A 19,214-nucleotide genomic window follows, 5' to 3' on the forward strand; every position below is an offset into this window, starting at 1 on the left:
TTTTTGTTTATGAACATATTAAACCCCACATATTAAAATGGTAATTGCATTAAACTCAATTTTATAACCATGTTGTTTCACTTAATACTACATTATAGACTCAAGTAATCTTCTGTTATTTTATTTTATATTTATTTATTTTTTGAGATGGCGTCTCACTCTGTTGCCCAGGCTGGAGTGCAGTAGCATGATGTTGGCTCACTGCAACCTCCGCCTCCCAGGTTCAGGTGATTCTCCTGCCTCAGCATCCCGAGTAGCTGGGATTACAGGCATGTGCCACCACACCTGGCTAATTTTGTGTTTTTATTAGAGACAGGGTTTTACCATGTTGGCTGGGCTGATTTCAAACTCCTGACTTCAAGTGTAATCCCAAAGTATTGGGATTACAGGCATGAGCCACTGTGCCCGGCCCATCTTCTGTTATTTTAAGTTGCTGCATAGTAGCCCATGAATGGGAGAAGATATTTCACCCCCCAAATCTCCTATTTTGGATATTTTTTGGTTGTTCCCAATTTTTTGTCAGTATTAACAATGCTGTGATAGACATCCTTATAGCTGATCAATTAATATAACTACTCCCTTAGTATAAACTAATGCATAGGGCTTGAATAATTGGTTCAAGGGATTTGCACAATGTTAAGGCTTTTAACATGTATCACTCATCTGCCCCCCAGGAAGGCTGGGTGACATTCCAGTAGTATACAAGAAGTGCTGGTGTTCTGGCCCTCTGGGGGAAGATAAATACTGGCAGTCTACTAGAGTCTGGGTTGGAAAGGGAAGTAATGGAGCCAAGGTTACCGAAACGTGCAGATGGATGGGAGGGGTCTTCCATAGAGAGGCAGGGAAGGAAGCAAAGGAGGACGAGTGACTGCAGGGCAGGTGGAAATAGCTCTTCAGGGCTGGGCAGTGGCTGGAAGAGGAACCCAGCAGGATAAGCTAAAGGAGTGGAGGCTGATCTACTCCCTCCTATGTTTCAACACCTGATAGCATCAGACTTAACATTGGACAGTTCCCTAGAAAAACGTACCAGCTGTATATTTACTTGAGGGTGATGAATGGTATAGGGCAAGCTTGTCCAACCCACCACCCACAGGCTGCATGTGGCCCAGGACAGCTTTGAATGTGGCCCAACAAAAATTCATAAACTTTCTTAAAGCATAAGATTTTTTTGCCTTTTTTTTTTTTTTTAGCTCATCAGCTATCGTTAGTGTTAATGTATTTTATGTGTGGCCCAAGGGAATTCTTCTCCTTCCAATGTGGCCCAGGGAAGCCAAAAGACTGGATGCCACTGCTGTAGAATGTTATTTCTTGATTTCTGCCCATGAGCAACTTTTAAGGACCAAGTGATGTTTTCATGTTGGTGCATAACAAGGCTTGGCTGAGGTCAAATGCACGGACTGTGTTTGAGCATGTTAGTTGCTAAAGGAACAACGCACACGCCGGGAGCTGTGGAATGGGGCAGTGTGGGTTTGGGAGGTGGGAACTTTTGAGAGAACCTGAGGTTTGAACTAAAGCTGGCAGGGTGGGGGCAATGACAGCCAAGAGAGAACCTTCTTGTTCAGATGCCCTGAGTCCAAATCTAGGCTGCACCCTTTCTAATTGTGTGAACACCATCAAGCTTCTTAAGCTCCTGCTTCCATTGCCTCATTACTGAAAATGGTGACACTAGTAGCCATAGGGTCTATCATTGTGAGGATTAAACGATGTGATAGAAGTGAATGGCCCATTGCAATTTCTGGGAGCATCAGAGGTGCTTATGATTTTGATAAGGAGTGTGTCTGCAAGGAGAGCAAGGTGGAGGGTATTCTAGGGAGAAAAGTTCCAGTTCTATTTGTAAGACAGTGAGAGGGAGAAAAGACAGATGAAGAAAGGGAGAAGGGAGAAAAGAAAGGAAGGAAGTTACAGGAGGAAAGCAAAGGAAGGGAGCCTGTCTTCCATCGTCCCAGTGCCTTGTGTGTGGTCCCAGGAGCAGAGAGCATCTCGCAGAGGCCATGGAAGAGTTGGTACAAAGCGATGATGGGAGGGTGGTTTGGATATACTGGGAGGTGGAAGAGTCTGGAGAATGAGGAAGAGACAGTAGACGAGAGGCTTGCTGAGAGGCAATGGGTATCCAGGCCTGATGAAGGAAGAGGAAACATTTTGGGGGTAGCATAGGGGAAAGAACTGGAGTCTATATGACTGGGAGGGAATCCATTGGTTGGTGGCCATGAGCCAGCTTCCGGCACATGGCATTGTCCCCCCTGCCCATCCTTGGGTTCTGTGGACCACCTCCTCCCCACATCTGTGTGGGCTTGAGTAGTGAGGGGGCCTTCCCTGGCTGGGAGAGAACATTCCCCCTCATCTCCCACCCCCAGGGCAGCCCCCGCTGAATCTCTCTCCCTTGCCATTTTCATCTCCTCCTACGCAGCGCCTGTGATATCTCACTTCTAGCGTCTTGGCTCTCAGTGAGCGGAAGTGAGGGGTGTCAGGGTGTGAGCCATTGCAGATTCACTTGCGGGTGGGGTAAAATCAGGCCCAATCATTCTCCTTCCAACCCCCTCCTCACCCTCACCTGCTAAAATAGCTAAAGCCACGTTCTATTTAAACAGGATCTGGGGATGGGCTAAAGGCAAGGAAAAGAAACTCCACCAGTTCATTCATGATTCTTTGCTTCCTAAGAAAGCCTGGACCACGTGAGCTTCCCTGAGGCTCATATCGCACTGGGTCTTGATGAGATGGGGGCTTAGTTACGGGGCATATGCTTGACTTCTGTGGTCGGGAATGTGGCAAGCAGCCTCACCAGACTCCACTGTGCATGCAGCACCAGATTTGGGGGCCTGGTCCCCTTATGGCTCTGCCTCTCCGCATGGCCTGGGGTGGCTCTCTGGAGATGTGTTCTGTCACTCCTGTGTGCTGACTGTTCCAGACAGAGCGTAGGGGAGGCTGTGGGGGTGGCTGGTGCACCAGGCGCAGGCAGGCAGCTCGGGCCTGCCAGTGTCTGCCTTTTCTGGAAGCCCACATAGGCAGCTTCCGGCCAGCCGGCAAGGGACGGATTTCCTGTTTAGAGGGAGCAGCCTTGTGCCCCTGCCACAGGGCCTGCAGAGGAAAAACAGGGCACGTCAGGGCATGTGTATCCACTGAGCAGGGCAAGGGGGGCACAGGCAACCCTCTTTTGTGGCCTTGAGTGGGCGCTCTATCTTTAGGCTGCAGCTAAGCCCACCTGCACAGGACTCCAGCTCAATTCTGGTTGGCTTTGGAAGGTACCATGTGTTTAGCTTAATTCCTGGTCTATAGCCCTCATTGTATATTCTTCAGATCAATGCTTAAATTAGTTTGACCTCCCTGAGCTCATGCTGACCTTTAGTGGAAGGAGGTGACTACGTGAAAGGTAGGGTTGCTGGGCTCAGATGTGCAAGTCACGCACTGCACAAGTATGACTATGTAAGGAGACACAATTCACATCAGAGAGCTTGTAGATTTGTGTGTTTATTATGACAGTTATCCAACAGATGGCAGTAAAGTGTCTTGAGAAAGAGATTCTTTTTGCCTAATTTGCACAAAGGTCCCATATAGGCTAATGGTAGCCCTGCTAAAAGGCCAGAGAGAGATCAACTCTAGGGACAATTGAACAACAGATAATACACTAAATAGGTAAATCACAGGCCAGCTCTAGGGCTGGCTTGGGTGATGATTTCCATAATCCATCACTAAGCCCTGTTTCTCCCGAGCTTGATCAGGAAGAGGGGTGCACTCAGTGCTAGCCTCTCCTCCAACTTGACCTTCACCTCTTTCCATTTCTGCTCCTTACTCTCAATCGGGCTATGAACAAAAAGCTTAAGACTAAGATTGCAGAAGTGGTGCTGCCCTCTGTCCCTGCCTTTAGGAAACCCCAGATCAGGCCGCCTCTTCTATCAGTGGACCGCCAGGCTCAGCCCAGCCACACGGCATTGCAGGAGCAGGGAAGTTGGCCCTGCTCATTCACAATGGGCACAGGACATGCTCTACTGCAACAGAGAGAGGGGACTCCTTCCCCAATCTTCAGAGCCTTGAGATGCTTAGCTAATGGTCTGGATATGCTGCCATTATCCTGCAGCCAGCAGCTGACCACCCTGGTCCAGGCAGCTTTGCTCGAATTGCAGGCCACAGAGAGCAGATCTGCCCACCACCCCCTGCCTAGAGACAGGCAGAATAGTGCCTGAGAGTGCAAGACATATCCTAACTCGCATCGGTGGCCCAATCCCAGCCTGCCACCTGTTTTTGTATGGACCCCGGGCTAAGAATGGTTTCTATGTTTTTAAACAGTTGAAAAGAATTTTTTTAAAAAGCAATATTTTGGGACACATAAAAATTATATGAAATTCACATGGCAATGTCCATAAATAAAGTCTTACTGTAATATAGCCACATACCCATTTGTTTATGTAATATTGTCTATTGTTGCTTTCGTGCCACAACAGTAGAGTTGAACAGTTGATGTGACAGAGACCAAATGGCCTGCAAATCCTAAAATATTTCCTATCTGGTGCTTTACAGAAAAAGTTTGCCCACCCTGGCATAGGGCCTGGGAGGCCTGGGGTATCCTGGGAAAAGCCCTGGATTCAAAGACCAGAGACCTTGCTTTGAGCCCTTCTTGCATCATTTAGCAACTACCTGTCCTGGGGCGAGCCACCTTGCCCTCTGAGCTTCAGTTTTCTTATCTGTAAATGAGAATGTCAACAGCACCTGCCCTGCCTATCACATGTGGCCATTGTGTGGATCAAATGACATCTGGGATATGCAAGGGGCTTGTTAGCTGCACATGCCTTTGTGAATATTTAGTATTTTTTGCCCTGGAAGGTGAATCTACCATGTCATTTTCAGAGATGAAAGGTGACCTTTTGGCTCACATGGGAATTCTTTCTTATCATCATCTTTCTCCCTATTTCCCTGCTTCCTGCTGGCCTTTGGGCATGGATTTTTTTTTTTTTTAATCAGTCTTTCCCTTTCTCTCTGGTCAGTGCCCAGTTGCCAGGGCAGCAGCCCTATCTCATATGTGGGCGTTTTGTTCTCACAGATTACAAGATCCAAGGGGTGAGTTCAACAAGCAAAAACCTGCTTGAGACCAGAACAGCAAGTCTGCACTCACTGAAACTCTAGTCACAGGAAATTGGGGGGCACTCGTATGACAGGAAGGCTTGATGCCCTGAGCTGGCGTTTGCCAATAGTGCGAGAATGGAGCCCTGCTTTTACTCAGCCTTGTTCTCTCATTGGCAGATGCACCTAAGCACAGGTCAGGGCTGGCATTGGGCCCGGGCCTTGTTTTGGAAAATGGCAAAGTAGATAGTCTGAGGTTCTGCTAGAAGAGGGAATATGAAATAAAGGAGGTAGAAGAGTAATGTAATAAACGTCAGCATCCATGTATGGGGCCTTCTAAGAAATGGTTTTGTGAGGTGCATCTGTCCATCCCTGCTGCAGTTCTTCTCTCCTTCTCAATGTGATTGGCAGTCATCTGTCACACAGGGATCCTATTCTCCACCCAGCCAACCGCATATGGACTCAGGGCCCCATCTGCCATAGAAAGTTCTGCAGAGGCTAGAGGACAGTCTGCTTGTTCTAGGATAAGCTTCCTCCTGACCTCTGTCCATGTGACTTCCTGATCTCTTGGCTTGGGTCCCTTGTCCACCTCAGCTGGAAAGTCCTAGAAGCTCCTTTCCGCCCCAGCCCTGGTCTCCTGATCTCTGACTCTTGGCTTGTCTCCCCAAGTTGCCTCGCTTTGGGTTCGTGGTCTGCTTCTCCAGACTTTCCCAGAGCATGGATGCTGTGTGTTCCCAAAGTCCCTTGTGGGTTCGTGCTGCCCAGGCCTCACTTTTCCTGATTCGGGGTGCTTCCCCTACCTTCTGAGATGTCTCCTTGATCTCCTGGCTTCCCTCCAGAGTCCGTCCTTCCTGGTCAAGTGTCAAGGAATTGCAGATTAAAAAGGACCTTTAGTGTTTCCACAACCTCTCACCTATGGCATTTTCTGTGCAGCATCACTGGCAGGTGGCTCTCCACCAATGTGCTTGGCACATGCTAACTGTCAGGTGTCTCTAGGGATGGGAAACTCCCTCCCCCACCCAAGGGCATCCATTCCTTTGTTGAATAGCCTTAGATACTATGAAACCTCTCCTTAGGTGAGTGAAAATCTGCTTTATAACTCAACTCACTAATTAGAATTCTGCCTTCTGGAATGATTCAGAATATTGGCGACTCCTTCGACAAATGCTTCCCAGCCCCTCTCATCCTTTCTCCTGCTTCACTGTGTGCAGTTTCCCCTGGAGCCCTGCTGCCCCTTCCAATGGACTGATGCAACCTTCAGAACCTTCCCCAGCCACCACCCTCCCTGGCTTCACCAACCAAGGGGCCCTGGGCATCTTGCCACCCTGAAGAGGGGTCTCGCCTCTGTGATGTGAGCCCTGGACTGGAGTTGGGAAAGGTTGTGAGGCAAAATGAATGTTCTCAGAGGCGCGGCCAGCCAGGGAGGAGAGAACCAATCCTGGGGGGCAGCCTCTGGAATATGGAAGATGGTAAAAGCAGAATTAGCTAGCCATGGCTGAGGCCTCCCTGGTCCTTACAAACAACGTGGCTCAGAAGCTGGGAAACCTGGAATCTGCCCGTTTAACACCTGCCAGGTGTTACTGCCAGGTAACCTGAGTGTGGCCCCAGTTTCAAGCTGCTTACCTCAGAGTTCCCTGACCTGGCCTCTTCCAAAACCTCCGGTTCTGGCTGAGGTCTAGAGGATCTTCACTGTAAAGCAAGAGGTGTGGGAGTCTGACAGTGGCTGCTCCTCCTGGAGCTCTCAGTTAGGGACAAGAATTGCAGGATTCTTCCCTACCCCATTGATGGGTTTCCTCAAGTGAGGACTGAGGAGAGAAAGGGAAGGCACTGACCGCTGCTGCCTCAGTGTTCTCACCAGTTCAAGGCCAACTTTCAGGGGCTGTGTGTGGGCTGTCCTCTGTGGGGCTCCTGCAGGATCCTGCACCGTGTCACCTCTGGAAGGGATGAAATTAGGTTTTCTCCTCATCTCTCCAACCTCAGTCCTTTGCCCTCAGCAACTTCCTGGAGACTTTGAATTTTAGGAAATTTGATTCCATTTACTTTCCAACATACTTAATGAGACTGTAATGTACATGCCCAGCACCGAGATTATCCAGGAGAAGGAAGTCCTGCTCCCAGCCCTCCTATAAATGCTTGAAATTAGAAGCCTTACCTGCAGGAAATAGCAAACAACACAAGACAGTAAATGACAAAACGCAGAAATCATTGTCACAGGCAACATAGCAGAGCTGAGGAATACAGAAGAGAAAAACCTCTAAGGGCCAGGGACAGGGCTCAGAGAAGGCACTAGGGAACAGGTGGGCAGAGGGACTGGGACTCTGAACCTTGATTAGAACAGCTCTAGTTTTTACCAGCTTCACATATTGGGCAAAAGACACCTATAAAAAAGGATTCTGCTACATAAAACATAGGAAGCCACTGTAAGAAGGGAAAAGGGGAGGGAGAGTGGTCTCAGCCCTTGGAATTGTTGGCACCCAGTGAAAAGCTGGAGGAGTCCCCTTCCCTTGACCACACATACCAACCCCTGACCTTTGCTCCTCACTCTAAGGCAGGCTCCAGCTGGGGAGACCTGGGCAGGTCTCATCGTGTTGTCAAGTTTACCAAGCCCCGTCTCCCATCAAGGCCATGGCTGAGGCTGAAGCTAAGGCATTTGGAGGTTACAGGGGATTAAGTTTTGTTCAATGAATGGAGCAAAGATACAGGAAGCAGATACAGGTCTTTGAAAGGGCCCTAAGCATGCCAGCCACTATTGGTGCCTCTTGTCTTTGCATTGGTTATGGCTTTGACAATTTACATATAAATTTGATTTTCGTCTGCAGAATCCAGTTCTCCCAGTGAATTTTTATGCTGTGGTGCAATGTGGAAAATGGATTGGGAAAGGCAGAGGAGATACAGAGGGCCTAGTTAGAGACATTTCAATAGTTCAGGGGAGATATGGTGGGAGTTGGTTCAGGGTGGCACCTTGGGTCTGGGCTGATCCCTGTGTTTCAAGGCAACATGTTAGTAGATAAAAACAGAAGGTCTTCTCTACCTCTGATTTATTCATCACATACAGTGATGGTCATACATCCAATGACCATTTGGAACTAATGTTGAGTGAGTTGTTTTTTGCTCTGTTATTGACAGTAATGGTGACAATTTATGCATTGCTGGGGTAAGGTAGATAGTGTGGTAGCTACTTTGGGGCCTCTATTCTCTTTTCAGGATCCTGATGAGCTAAGGTTTTTCTCTCTCCTTGTTCCTAGGTAATAAGTATGAAGTCAAGGTATACACTGGTGATGTAATTGGTGCAGGGACAGATGCTGATGTCTTCATCAATATTTTTGGAGAGTATGGAGACACAGGTAATGGGTTTGAATTATTTTTTTCACAAGCCAAGCCCAGGACTATTTTGTAGATGGGGTTCTTCCCACAGTCCTGGCAGAGGAAGGGAGCTTGAGCCCCACTTTGGGCTCCTCTATTGAGCATCTCACTTCTTGTGATGTGGTTTGGAGTGGGTTTGTCCTGGGCAGCAGGTGTTCATTTTGTGTTGTAAAGTTTATGTGTGTGATGTGTTTTCTGATTACAGTATGGCTGGTTTGTGGGTTGATTGCAATTGTCCTGCATCTCAGACTATGGACACTCCCAAGCTTCACATCTCTAGGAAACTCATTCTCACTTACTCTATCTTCCTAAGCTCCATGCCCATCTTGAATTATACTTTGGGATGTGGCTGGGTATGGCCTGATTCAATGCAGTAGTTTGGGGCAGAACAGAATGAGGCTGGGAATAGAATTTGACTTGGCCTCACAGGGAAAGCAAGAATGGAGAGCTCAGACACAGCTGTAGGTGTTGAGAGGAAGTTCAGGTCAGAATGAGACAGGTGGTTCTCTTCTGCTTCTGCCAATTTAGCAGAATTACATAGGAGTTGGAAAAGCTACAAAGACGTGTGAATTTTGTAACAATATACTAAAGAATTCAAAATGTATTGCTAAGCTTATAAGGAAAAAGAAAGAGAAATCTCCAGGTGCCAGTGCTAGAAATGAAGAGGGAATTCAAAACCAAAGTGTTAACTATGAATAGATGTGGTGGCTCCTGGAAGGAGAGAGCTTTCATGCTCAACAATCTAGAGGATGAGCTTTCATACCCATGTGGGGTCAGGAAATGAGACCTTGGCCCTGCATGAGTCAAGAGATTTGAAATTAAAACTGAATATAAAGCCAGAAGCCCTGATGGTTCAGAGGAGCATCTTCAGTGAAAAAATAGACCAGGAAAAAATTTGCTCATCAGTACAGTAAACGTTTCTTGGCAAGAGCTCTAAATTAAAAAAAAATGCTGAGAAATTGATACCTTAGGCCTGCACTGCATGTGGGCTTGAGGTTTGATTTAACACTACAAGTGTGATTTGGAAGCCCCTCTCCCTGAAGTACAGAAAATTGGTTTCATGCCAGTAATACCTTTAGATATTTGGCAAAAGCATTTGCAAGACTGCCTGAAATTACCACAGATAAAATACTGAAAATATGTTCACTTTCCAAAACTACGAAACATTCAAATATATAATTTATCATAACTAAGCATTAATCAACACAACACACAATAATATTAAATCCTCAAGAATTTCAGATAATTAGATACATTGTGGGGAAACTAAAGGCAAAGGGAAATATTTTAAAAGGAAGTAGATTTGGCAGATTACTTTCTATAAAAACAATAATTAGATTGATAGCAAATTCCTATCAGCAACCTATGTAGGTCATAAGTACGTGGAATAGTATCTTCACTATTCTAAGCAAGAATATATATCATCCTATAATTCTATACGAGCTAGGTTATCATTCCAGAGTGAAGGCTAAATTAGCAAATTTCCATGCAAACAAAAATAAATAGAGTTTACCATTCATATGCTTAAACAACCACTAAAGGATATACTTCAAGGAAAAGGAAATTGTACACAGAAGAAAGGAGTGAGATATAAGAAACAAAGGTGAGCAAAAATGGATAACTATGTAATGAATCTAAGCAAGCATTGACTATACAAAACAACAATAATGATGACTAACATCAGCGCATGAAGAAATGTGGACCTCAAACAGTTAAAATCAATAATATTTGAGAAGGAAAGTGGATGATGAGAGTTAAGACATAGTAAGGGTCTTGGCCCCTGCTGACCTCCCCATTCACAGGAGAGTAGGGATAATGATTAACTGTAGATTTTAATAAGTATGCATATCAAAATTGTAAAAGTAACCACCCCAAAACAGAAATGTATAATTTGAAAACCAAAGGAAGAAATAAAAGGGAATAAAGAATCAATCCAATAGAAGGAAGGAAATGAAGAAAGGGAAGCAAAGAAAAAACATGGCTAATAGCAAAAAGTAAAACAAATGTATTAATAAATAGAACAAAGTCAGCATTTAAAAGATGGATATTCTCTTAGATGAAAATTCAAAAATCCAGCTTAAATACAGTATATGATACAAAAAGTCTGAGAATAAATGGGATGAAATAAAATATACCAGGAAAACATTAACAAACAGGAAAGATTCTGGCATAGCTATATTAATAGCTGTCAAATGAAACTTTCAGGCAAACAACTTTGTTCAAATAAAAATATATTAGACAACGACAAAAGGAATAATGACAAAAAGAATGATACAATAATTTTGAACTTGTGTAAACTTAACAACATATTCCCAAAATATGTGAAGCAAAAATTAACAAAATTCTTGGAGGAATTTGGCAAATACAGAATCATAGTGGGAGATTTTGATACAATACTGTCAGTAATGGATAGGCCAAATGCATACAAATTTAGTATGAGTGGAAAAGATTTCAACTACACAGTTAATAAGCTTGACCTAAAGGGAGTATATAGATTACTGCATCCAACTGGTAGAGAATACACATTCTTATCAAGCATATAATGACTATATACAAAATCACAAAGCAAGCCTTAACTTAAATGAATCAATAATATAGAGACAACATTCTTTGATCATAAGGCAATAAAATTAGAAGAAATGTCCACTTCTCACCCCATTTAAAAATTAAAAAGCATATGTCTAAGTAATTAAAGAATAAATTATAATATGAATAATCTGATAGCACATGTTATATCATCATCACCACCACCACCACCACCCGGAACAGAATTTATCCGGGGAAACTAGAGGAGACAATAGCAATAGCAACTATGCAGGTCCCTGTTACCCATCACATACTGGGTCATTCCAGGAGGATCTTGCAGGGCAAGACTGCAGGCCTGGGAGAGAAACACTGGCCCTTGGGCTGTGAGGTCTAAGCCACATTATTGAGAAAGCTAGCCTCTTTCCTGGGGCTAGGGTCCCATAGCAATATGACATGGGAGAATCTTGGCCTTTGGTCCTCTTCTGCCACATCATCATTTATGCTTGAGGGAACATGAGGGTCTCCTCTAGCATAGTAAAGAGGCTGGGGTCCAAGCCTTATGATTGCCACTATATGATGTAGCCTGATCTTTCATCTCAGTATCCTAAAAAGATTCTCTTAAGAACATGCTATAGCCAATTTCCAAGGAGATCTGTAATCACTAAAGAAATTAGAGCAGTAATTAAAATTCACCCAAGACATCACACCAAGAAGACTGTTCAGGCAAAATCTACCAAATATTTAAGAAATTATGAATCTCCATCTTATATAAATTGTTTCAAAGAATAGGGAAATAGGTAATGTGTCCCAGTTTATTGTATGATTTTTGATACCAAAATCAGGCTGATAAATTAAGAGAAAGAAATGTACAGATTAGTCTTATTTATGAATAAAATCCTAAAAATCTTTTTATTTATTTATTTATTATTATACTTCAAGTACTAGGGTACATGTGCACAACATACAGGTTTGTTACATATGTATACATGTGCCACGTTGGTGTGCTGCACCTGTTAACTCATCATTTACATTAGGTATCTCTCCTAATGCTATCCCTCCCCACTCCCCCCATCCCATGACAGGCCCCAGTATGTGATGTTCCCCACCCTGTGTCCAAGTGTTCTCATTGTTCAATTCCCACCTATGAGTGAGAACATGCGGTGTTTGGTTTTCTGTCCTTGTGATAGTTTGCTCAGAATGATGGTTTCCAGCTTCATCCACATCCCTAAAAAGGACATGAACTCATCCTTTTTTATGGCTGCATAGTATTCCATGATGTATATGTGCCACATTTTCTTAATCCAGTCTATCATTGATGGACATTTGGGTTGGTTCCAAGTCTTTGCTATTGTGAATAGTGCCGCAATAAACATACATGTGCATGTGTCTTTATAGCATCATGATTTATAAAACTTTGGGTATATACTCAGTAATGGGATGGCTGGGTCAAATGGTGTTTCTAGTTCTAGATCCTTGAGGAATCGCCACACTGTCTTCCACAATGGTTGAACTAATTTACACTCCCACCAACAGTGTAAAGGTGTTCCTATTTCTCTACATCCTCTCCAGCACCTGTTGTTTCCTGACTTTTTAATGATGGCTATTCTAACTGGTATGAGATGATATCTCATTGTGGTTTTGATTTGCATTTCTCTGATGGCCAGTGATGATAAACATTTTGTCATGTGAAAGACCTAAAAATTTTAAATATTAGCATACCAAATTGATAAATAAATATATAGATATATGACAAATAATTTCTACTCTGTAAAGTTTATTCCAGGGATTTAATGATAATTTAACATTAGTCTATTTATATAATTTATCATAGTAACAGATTAAAGAGAAAGAATTATCTTGATAGATGCAGGGAAATTTGCATTATTTGCTTTTTAAAAACCCATAGAAAACTAGAAATAGAATTTTTTTGAAAAATATAAGGCTATCTACCAAAATATGCACAAATATCATGCTTAATTTTGAAAACTTGAAAGCACTCTTTTTAAAGCCAGAAACGAAATAGTCCAGCTACTCATTATTTCTATTCTTCACAGTACTAGAGGTCCTAAGGCCAGAAAAAAAGGGCAAGTAAAAGAAATAAAAGCTGTAATGGTTGAAAATGAAACAACAAACTTTCATTTTGGTAAAAAATAATGATCATCTACAAAATCCAGGAGAATTTACAAACCATTAGAACCAATGAAAGAGAAAGTTACTAAAGTTGCTGGATACAAGATTACCATACAAAAAGTAATAAAAATAAGTAATGCAAACATTTAATTTAAAAATATATTATTTACATTAGCAATTACAAGGTACCTAAGAATAAATATTAAAAAGAGCCTTTTTGGGAAAACTATAAATTTTTATTGAAGGATATACAAGAATATGTGAATAAATTGAGAAATACATTCATGGAGGAGAAAAGACTCAAATTCATTAATATGTCAAATTTTCCCAGGTGGTTTTATAAATGCAATGCAATTTCAGTCAAAATCTTAAAAGGCTATACCCCACAGCTTACATTGCTACTAAAATTCATGTAGGGCTAAGCCATAAAGAGCTAAATATTGACAAGACAATTTTGAATAATGAAAATAATGCTAACAATATTAATAATATGAGAATATTTGCCCTGCCAGATATTAAGATATTTTAGGTCTCTAAAAACTAAAACAGTGTGATATTGCTAGATGGATAAACAAAATAAAGCAATGAAACAGAATAAAGAGTCTAGAAGCACACATAGAGTTGGCATTATAAATCAGAAGGAAAAGATGAAATGTTCAATTACTGGTGTTTGAACAATTGTCTAACCATATGAAAAACGACAAAATTAAATTCCTGCCTTTCATCATGCACAAAATAACTTTCAGATGGGCTAAAGACTTAAATGTGAAAAAGCAAAAATATAAAATTTTTAGAAGAAACTCTAAAGGAGTATCTTTTTAATCTCAATTTAGAGATGGGATTTCGTAAACAATTCATTAAAAGCATAAGCAACAAAGGAAAATATTGATAAATTGAAGTCTATTAAAACAAGAAAAATATCTGTATGATAAACATAGGCAAACAAGACAAGAGAAAAATGGAATAAAAGATATAAATGGAAAAATTACAGAAGAGCAAAGCCTAAATGGCCAAAATATATTCATGAACATATTCTCAATATCCCCAAATAAGTAGGGGAATGCAAATTAAAACTACAATAAGATGCTATTGGGTACACACTGAATAAAAATTTTAAAAAATTTATGTTAATAATGATTGTGGGGAATAGAAATCTTCATATACTACTGGTGGTAATTAATGTAGTACACCATTTTTGGAGGTAAATTTTGCAACATCTAATAAACTGAAGATGAGCACACCTCAGGGTCCAGAAACTGTAGGTATCTATTCAGAGCTGTTCTTACAAATGTGCAGTAGGAGATAGGTACAGAAGAGTCCATTTCAGTGCTGTTTGCAATAGTAAAAAATTAGAAGCAACCTAAATGTCCATCAGTAGAAGAATGCGTAGACAACAGTGTTTCCTTCATTCAATGACTATTATACAGCAGTCAGATGAATAAACTAAAGTTATGACTATCATCAAGGTACTCTCAAAAGGATGACATTAACTGAGAAAAAGCAAGTAGCATGAGGGTATGTGACAATGATAACAGGAAACAATAGCAACCACATCAGCAGCAATAATAATGTAATAGTCACTACCACACTTCAGGAGCCGTCCTAAGTGCTGTTTGTGTATTAATTCAGTCAATCTCACAGTAAAATCCTATGAGGGAGGCACTGTTATCATCTCCATTGTATAGATGAAGAATTTGAGGTAGAGAGGTGTGTACTATGATACTATTTATGTAAAATTCTAAAACATGCATAAATAGTATATCTTCTTTATAGATACATATATATGCAAACAAAAATTCTTGGGAATGATATATACCAAGTTGAAGATAGTGTTTATTCTGGGAAAGGAGTAGAAGGGAAGAGATGGACAGTGAGGCCCTTGACATATCGGTCATGTTTTACATCCTTAAGAAATGAGAAAGTTCTGGAGAAAACTGGACAAAATGTTAGTATCTGTTATCTCTCTTAAATCTGGATGGTGGGTACATGAATGTCTTATATTATTTTCTGTATGTTTGAACTTCACGATTTAAAATTTAAAAACAATTAAAAAGAAAGAACACAGGATGGTTTCAGCAAAAACTGGTGCCTAGATAAGATTTGTAGATACACAATAATGGAAAATTGCAGAGCAGAAAGAACAGGTTAAAATTTGAGTCCTAACTAAGTTCTTATAACCTGCATGACTTTTGGCAAGTTATTTAACTTCTCTAAGTCTCTGTTTCTTCATTTGCAAGACAGAGTTAATAATATCTCCTTCTTGAATTGTGGTGAGGAATAAATGAGAGTAAAACCCAAAACTATGTTAAACAACCAGCAGCATCTGATAGTATTAATACTTACCAGAACTGTTTTCCAGAAAAGGAGTCAGGTCTAAGGAAGTCTGTAGGCTGAATACCAACAGCCCCTTTACCAACTGCTGTGGCTATTGTTCCAATTCAGGACAAGCAACTGGCAAAAGCAAGGCAGGGTCCTAGATCTAGAGATGGAGGTACAAATCAGTTTAGTAGGATCGGGACTCTAGAGTAAGGCAGAAATCAAAAGCTCAGTTATAGGACCTGGGCACAAGCCACACATGAAGCAAACCTCTGCCTTGTTCAGAGACTGGAGGGATGTAAGGAGCCCTTAGATCTCAGGAGGAAGTTGCCCTTGTTGACTTTGGAAGGGCATCTTTCAGTGGGCGGACGATGAAGGCTTGGAAATTCTTTTCTTCTGGTCTTTTTGTAATTTCTTTTGTATGTCTGTGCATACAGGGGAGCGTAGGCTAGAAAATGAAAAGAACAACTTTGAAAAGGGAGCTGAAGACAGGTTCATCCTGGATGCCCCGGATTTGGGGCAGCTGATGAAGATCAATGTTGGCCACAACAATAAGGGGGGATCTGCAGGTTGGTTCCTGTCCCAGGTGAGTTCAGCTGCTTCTCTGTGGTCCCTGTGGCCTTGGAAGGGGGGCTTCTTCTTCTTCAGAGGGTTGTATCTCAGTCCCAACTTCCTTCTCTAGGTCCATCTGCATCCACTCTTCTACCTAAGCCAGATGGCCAGCCATTCTGTCCTCCTTATGGCCTCCAAGACTTCACTCACGTTACCATCTTCATAGGAAGTCCAGTACTTTCTCTCTCTTTTTTTCTCTCTCTCTCTCTTTTCTTTTTAGGGTACATGTGCACAATGTGCATGTTTTTACATAAGTATACGTGTGCCATGTTGGTTTGCTGCACCCATCAACTTGTCATTTACGTTAGGTATTTCTCCTAATGCTATCCCTCCCCCAGCCCCCCAGCCCCCTACAGGCCCCAGTGTGTGATGTTCCCCGCCCTGTGTCCAAGTGTTCTCATTGTTCAATTCCCACCTATGAGTGAGAACATGCGGTGTTTGGTTTTCTGTCCTTGTGATAGTTTGCTGAGAATGACGGTTTCCAGCTTCATCCATGTCCCTGCAAAAGACGTGAACTCATCCTTTTTTGTAGGAAGCCCAGTGCTTTCATTTGAACCTAGCCGGGCCCTATTCATTCTTCAAGACTCTGCCATGAAGCTTTCCCTGACCCTGGCCCACCAGAACCTCTCCCTCCCGTGAAATTTTAGAACCCTGCTTGCTTATAGCATTCATTTGATCCAAGTGTATGCTTTCTTGTGACTTATATTGACCTGTTGCTTTGTACCACAAATTTATGGATCTCAAGTGTTATAGTTTCACCTATCCAGGACAAAGTTAAGAATCAAGAAGAAAGCAAAAAGGCTCCTGAGCAGCTAAAACGTATCCCATTCAAAGTTTGTAAAGAAAGCTCATGTCCCTGGCTCTATCTGGCCTTGCCCTGATTTTGAAGGAAGCCCCCTTCAGACTTGCACTCAGAATCTAGTGCTTACCTGTAATCCCTTCTAGTAAACTTGCTTCCTGTAATTTTAAACCTCTAGCGGAAAATTAGAAGGGGAAAGAGGCACTGCAATGGGTAGGGTTATCGAGAACAGTAAGGGGAAGTCAGAGAAGATATAAAATACCAAAAGAATATTAAAAATTCACACCAGGCTGAGGTCAGTTAGAAAACAGGCAACCGGCCTTTTGCGTAGACTTCCCTCAGTTATGAAGACATCAATGTATAATATTTCTGTTCATTACAGAATGATAGGAAAAGGTTAATGTGTTATATATTTTTGAAAAAGTATTTTGAGAAACGTCTTATTGCTTAAAATAGAAAACTCCCAGATTCATAACAACTTGACTGTAAAGAATGAGGCTGTCTGATAGTTGAGGTTTTGTTATTGCTTATCTTTATTTATCTTCTTGTATCAGGAAAATATTTGGCTGCAAGGATCAGAACATTCAAGTGCAGTGTTAAACAACTAGAAGCTTATTTTTTTCAGCTCATCCTGCATCTTTTCAGCCAGGAAATCCAAATGTGGTCAGCTCAAGGCTGGTGCAGCTGCTTTCCGAGGCACCTGCTCCCTCTCTGCGTTATCATCGCCAGCACTGGGACTTTTATCCTCCAATTTGTTGCCTCATGAGCACATGATAGCTACTGAATCTCTAGACATCTTATCTATGTTCCAGACAGAAAGAGGGGGAGATAAAAAGGGGATAAAGGCTTTGACAAGGGGGATAAAGACTGTTTTCTGGCAAATCATGCCTTATTTTGAAAAAAGCAGAGCCCTCCTTGGAACTTCTGGCTACATTTCACTGGCCAAATATGTATTATGTGGATAACCTAGCTGCAGTGAAAGCTGGGAAATTGGGTGGTTAGCTTTCAGCTTGTAGAATAGAAGTGGACTAGGAAGAAAGTGATTGGAAAGGGTGTTGAGTGAGCATCCTAGTGATGGCCACACCTCTTTTCATAATTAGTCTGAAAGTTCCTTGAGGGCACCTCCCTAACTCTTGGCATGGGACTGGGCATTGAATCAACAAAGGAAGAAATGCCCAAATTCCTTTGGAAAGGAAGGGCTTGCCTGGTCCTAAGAGCAGCAAGCCTGGTACTGAACAGGGTACCAGGAGGCTAAGTGGAACTGCTGCTTGGATTGGAGAAGAAATAGGGCGTGAGTCCAGAATCCAAATAGCCAATACACCAGCAGAAGTGTGTTTTCAGGTGGTTTCCTACGTAGCTGGGCAAAGTGGGGAGAGGAGGCCTGTGCATTTTATGACCTCAGCCAGGGTGGGGCACAGAACAGGTACCTTGAAGTCCACTTTCTTCATTCTGAAAAGGAAGACAGCAGAGTGAAAACACAAGGTTTAGTGGACAGAGCTTTAAAGGGTGAACAGTTTCACCCTCTTGAACTCAGGTTCCTTCTTGGTCACATGGGTGCGTTGTGCTCTCAGGAAGGTTCCCCAAGGAGGCAGGTTCACATGCCAAGATGTGTTTCTTTGTTGCCTTACCCTCAAAGGGCAGCTTGGCAAGGTGTGAAATCTATGGGTGAAAACACTTTTTTCCTTTAAAACTTTATGTATTATATTCCGTTAACTTCTGAAATGTGATATTGAGGCCAAGTAGACTTTCGTTTCTTTCCGGGTAACCTAATTTTTTTTCCTGCCAGATGCTTGCAGATGTTTTTCTTTATATTCAAAAGTCTTGCCAGACAGCATCTAGGAGTAGGGTCTTTGCCTGCCCGCCCGCCCTCCCTTCCTTCCTTCCTTCCTTCCTTCCCTCCTTCCTTCCGTGTTTGTTTTTAATTTCTCTGAAACACAGTATGTGTTTTCTATGGGATGGGCAGGCTATTTGTTTATTCATTTATTTATAATTAATTCATTTATAGGTCAGAAAAGAGATTTCTTATTGTATGTTAGATTCTTGCTTGGGTGGCATTTGTTCTGGTCTCTTCCTCAGGACAGCCAATTGCCCGTCTATTGGATTTCCATTCTCTACCTTCCAAAACTGGCAGCTTCCCGTTTACTCCTGTCGTCTCTACCTTTTTGCATTCCTTGAGAACTTGTCAAATTCCCACCACATCATTGACTTGCTGTTCCACACTGAGTTCCACTTCTTTCTCCTGTCAATGTATATTTCAATTCTGAATGTCTTTCTTTTAATTATTTTTTCTTACAAAACTAATACATGTTCATCATAAAACATTTAGAAAATACAAATAAACAAAAAGAACCACTCATAATTTTACCACCCAAACATAACCAGTTAATATTTGGATGAATATCCTCTAGTCATTTTT

At 42.1% G+C, this 19,214-nt stretch overlaps 1 protein-coding gene across 1 annotated transcript in view; it reads left to right on the forward strand.

The window, feature by feature from the left end:
• Positions 1–19,214, forward strand: part of LOXHD1 (lipoxygenase homology domains 1) — a 179,654-nt gene that overhangs the window by 30,716 nt on the left and 129,724 nt on the right. The window contains exons 5-6 of the mRNA XM_030810026.1: positions 8,298–8,396; positions 15,825–15,973. Coding sequence (XP_030665886.1) covers positions 8,298–8,396; positions 15,825–15,973 — 248 coding nt within the window. The remainder of the gene's footprint in view (positions 1–8,297; positions 8,397–15,824; positions 15,974–19,214) is intronic.

Source organism: Nomascus leucogenys, chromosome 4 (genome assembly GCF_006542625.1).
Source record: "Nomascus leucogenys isolate Asia chromosome 4, Asia_NLE_v1, whole genome shotgun sequence".
In the NCBI taxonomy this organism is placed as follows: Eukaryota; Metazoa; Chordata; class Mammalia; order Primates; family Hylobatidae; genus Nomascus; species Nomascus leucogenys.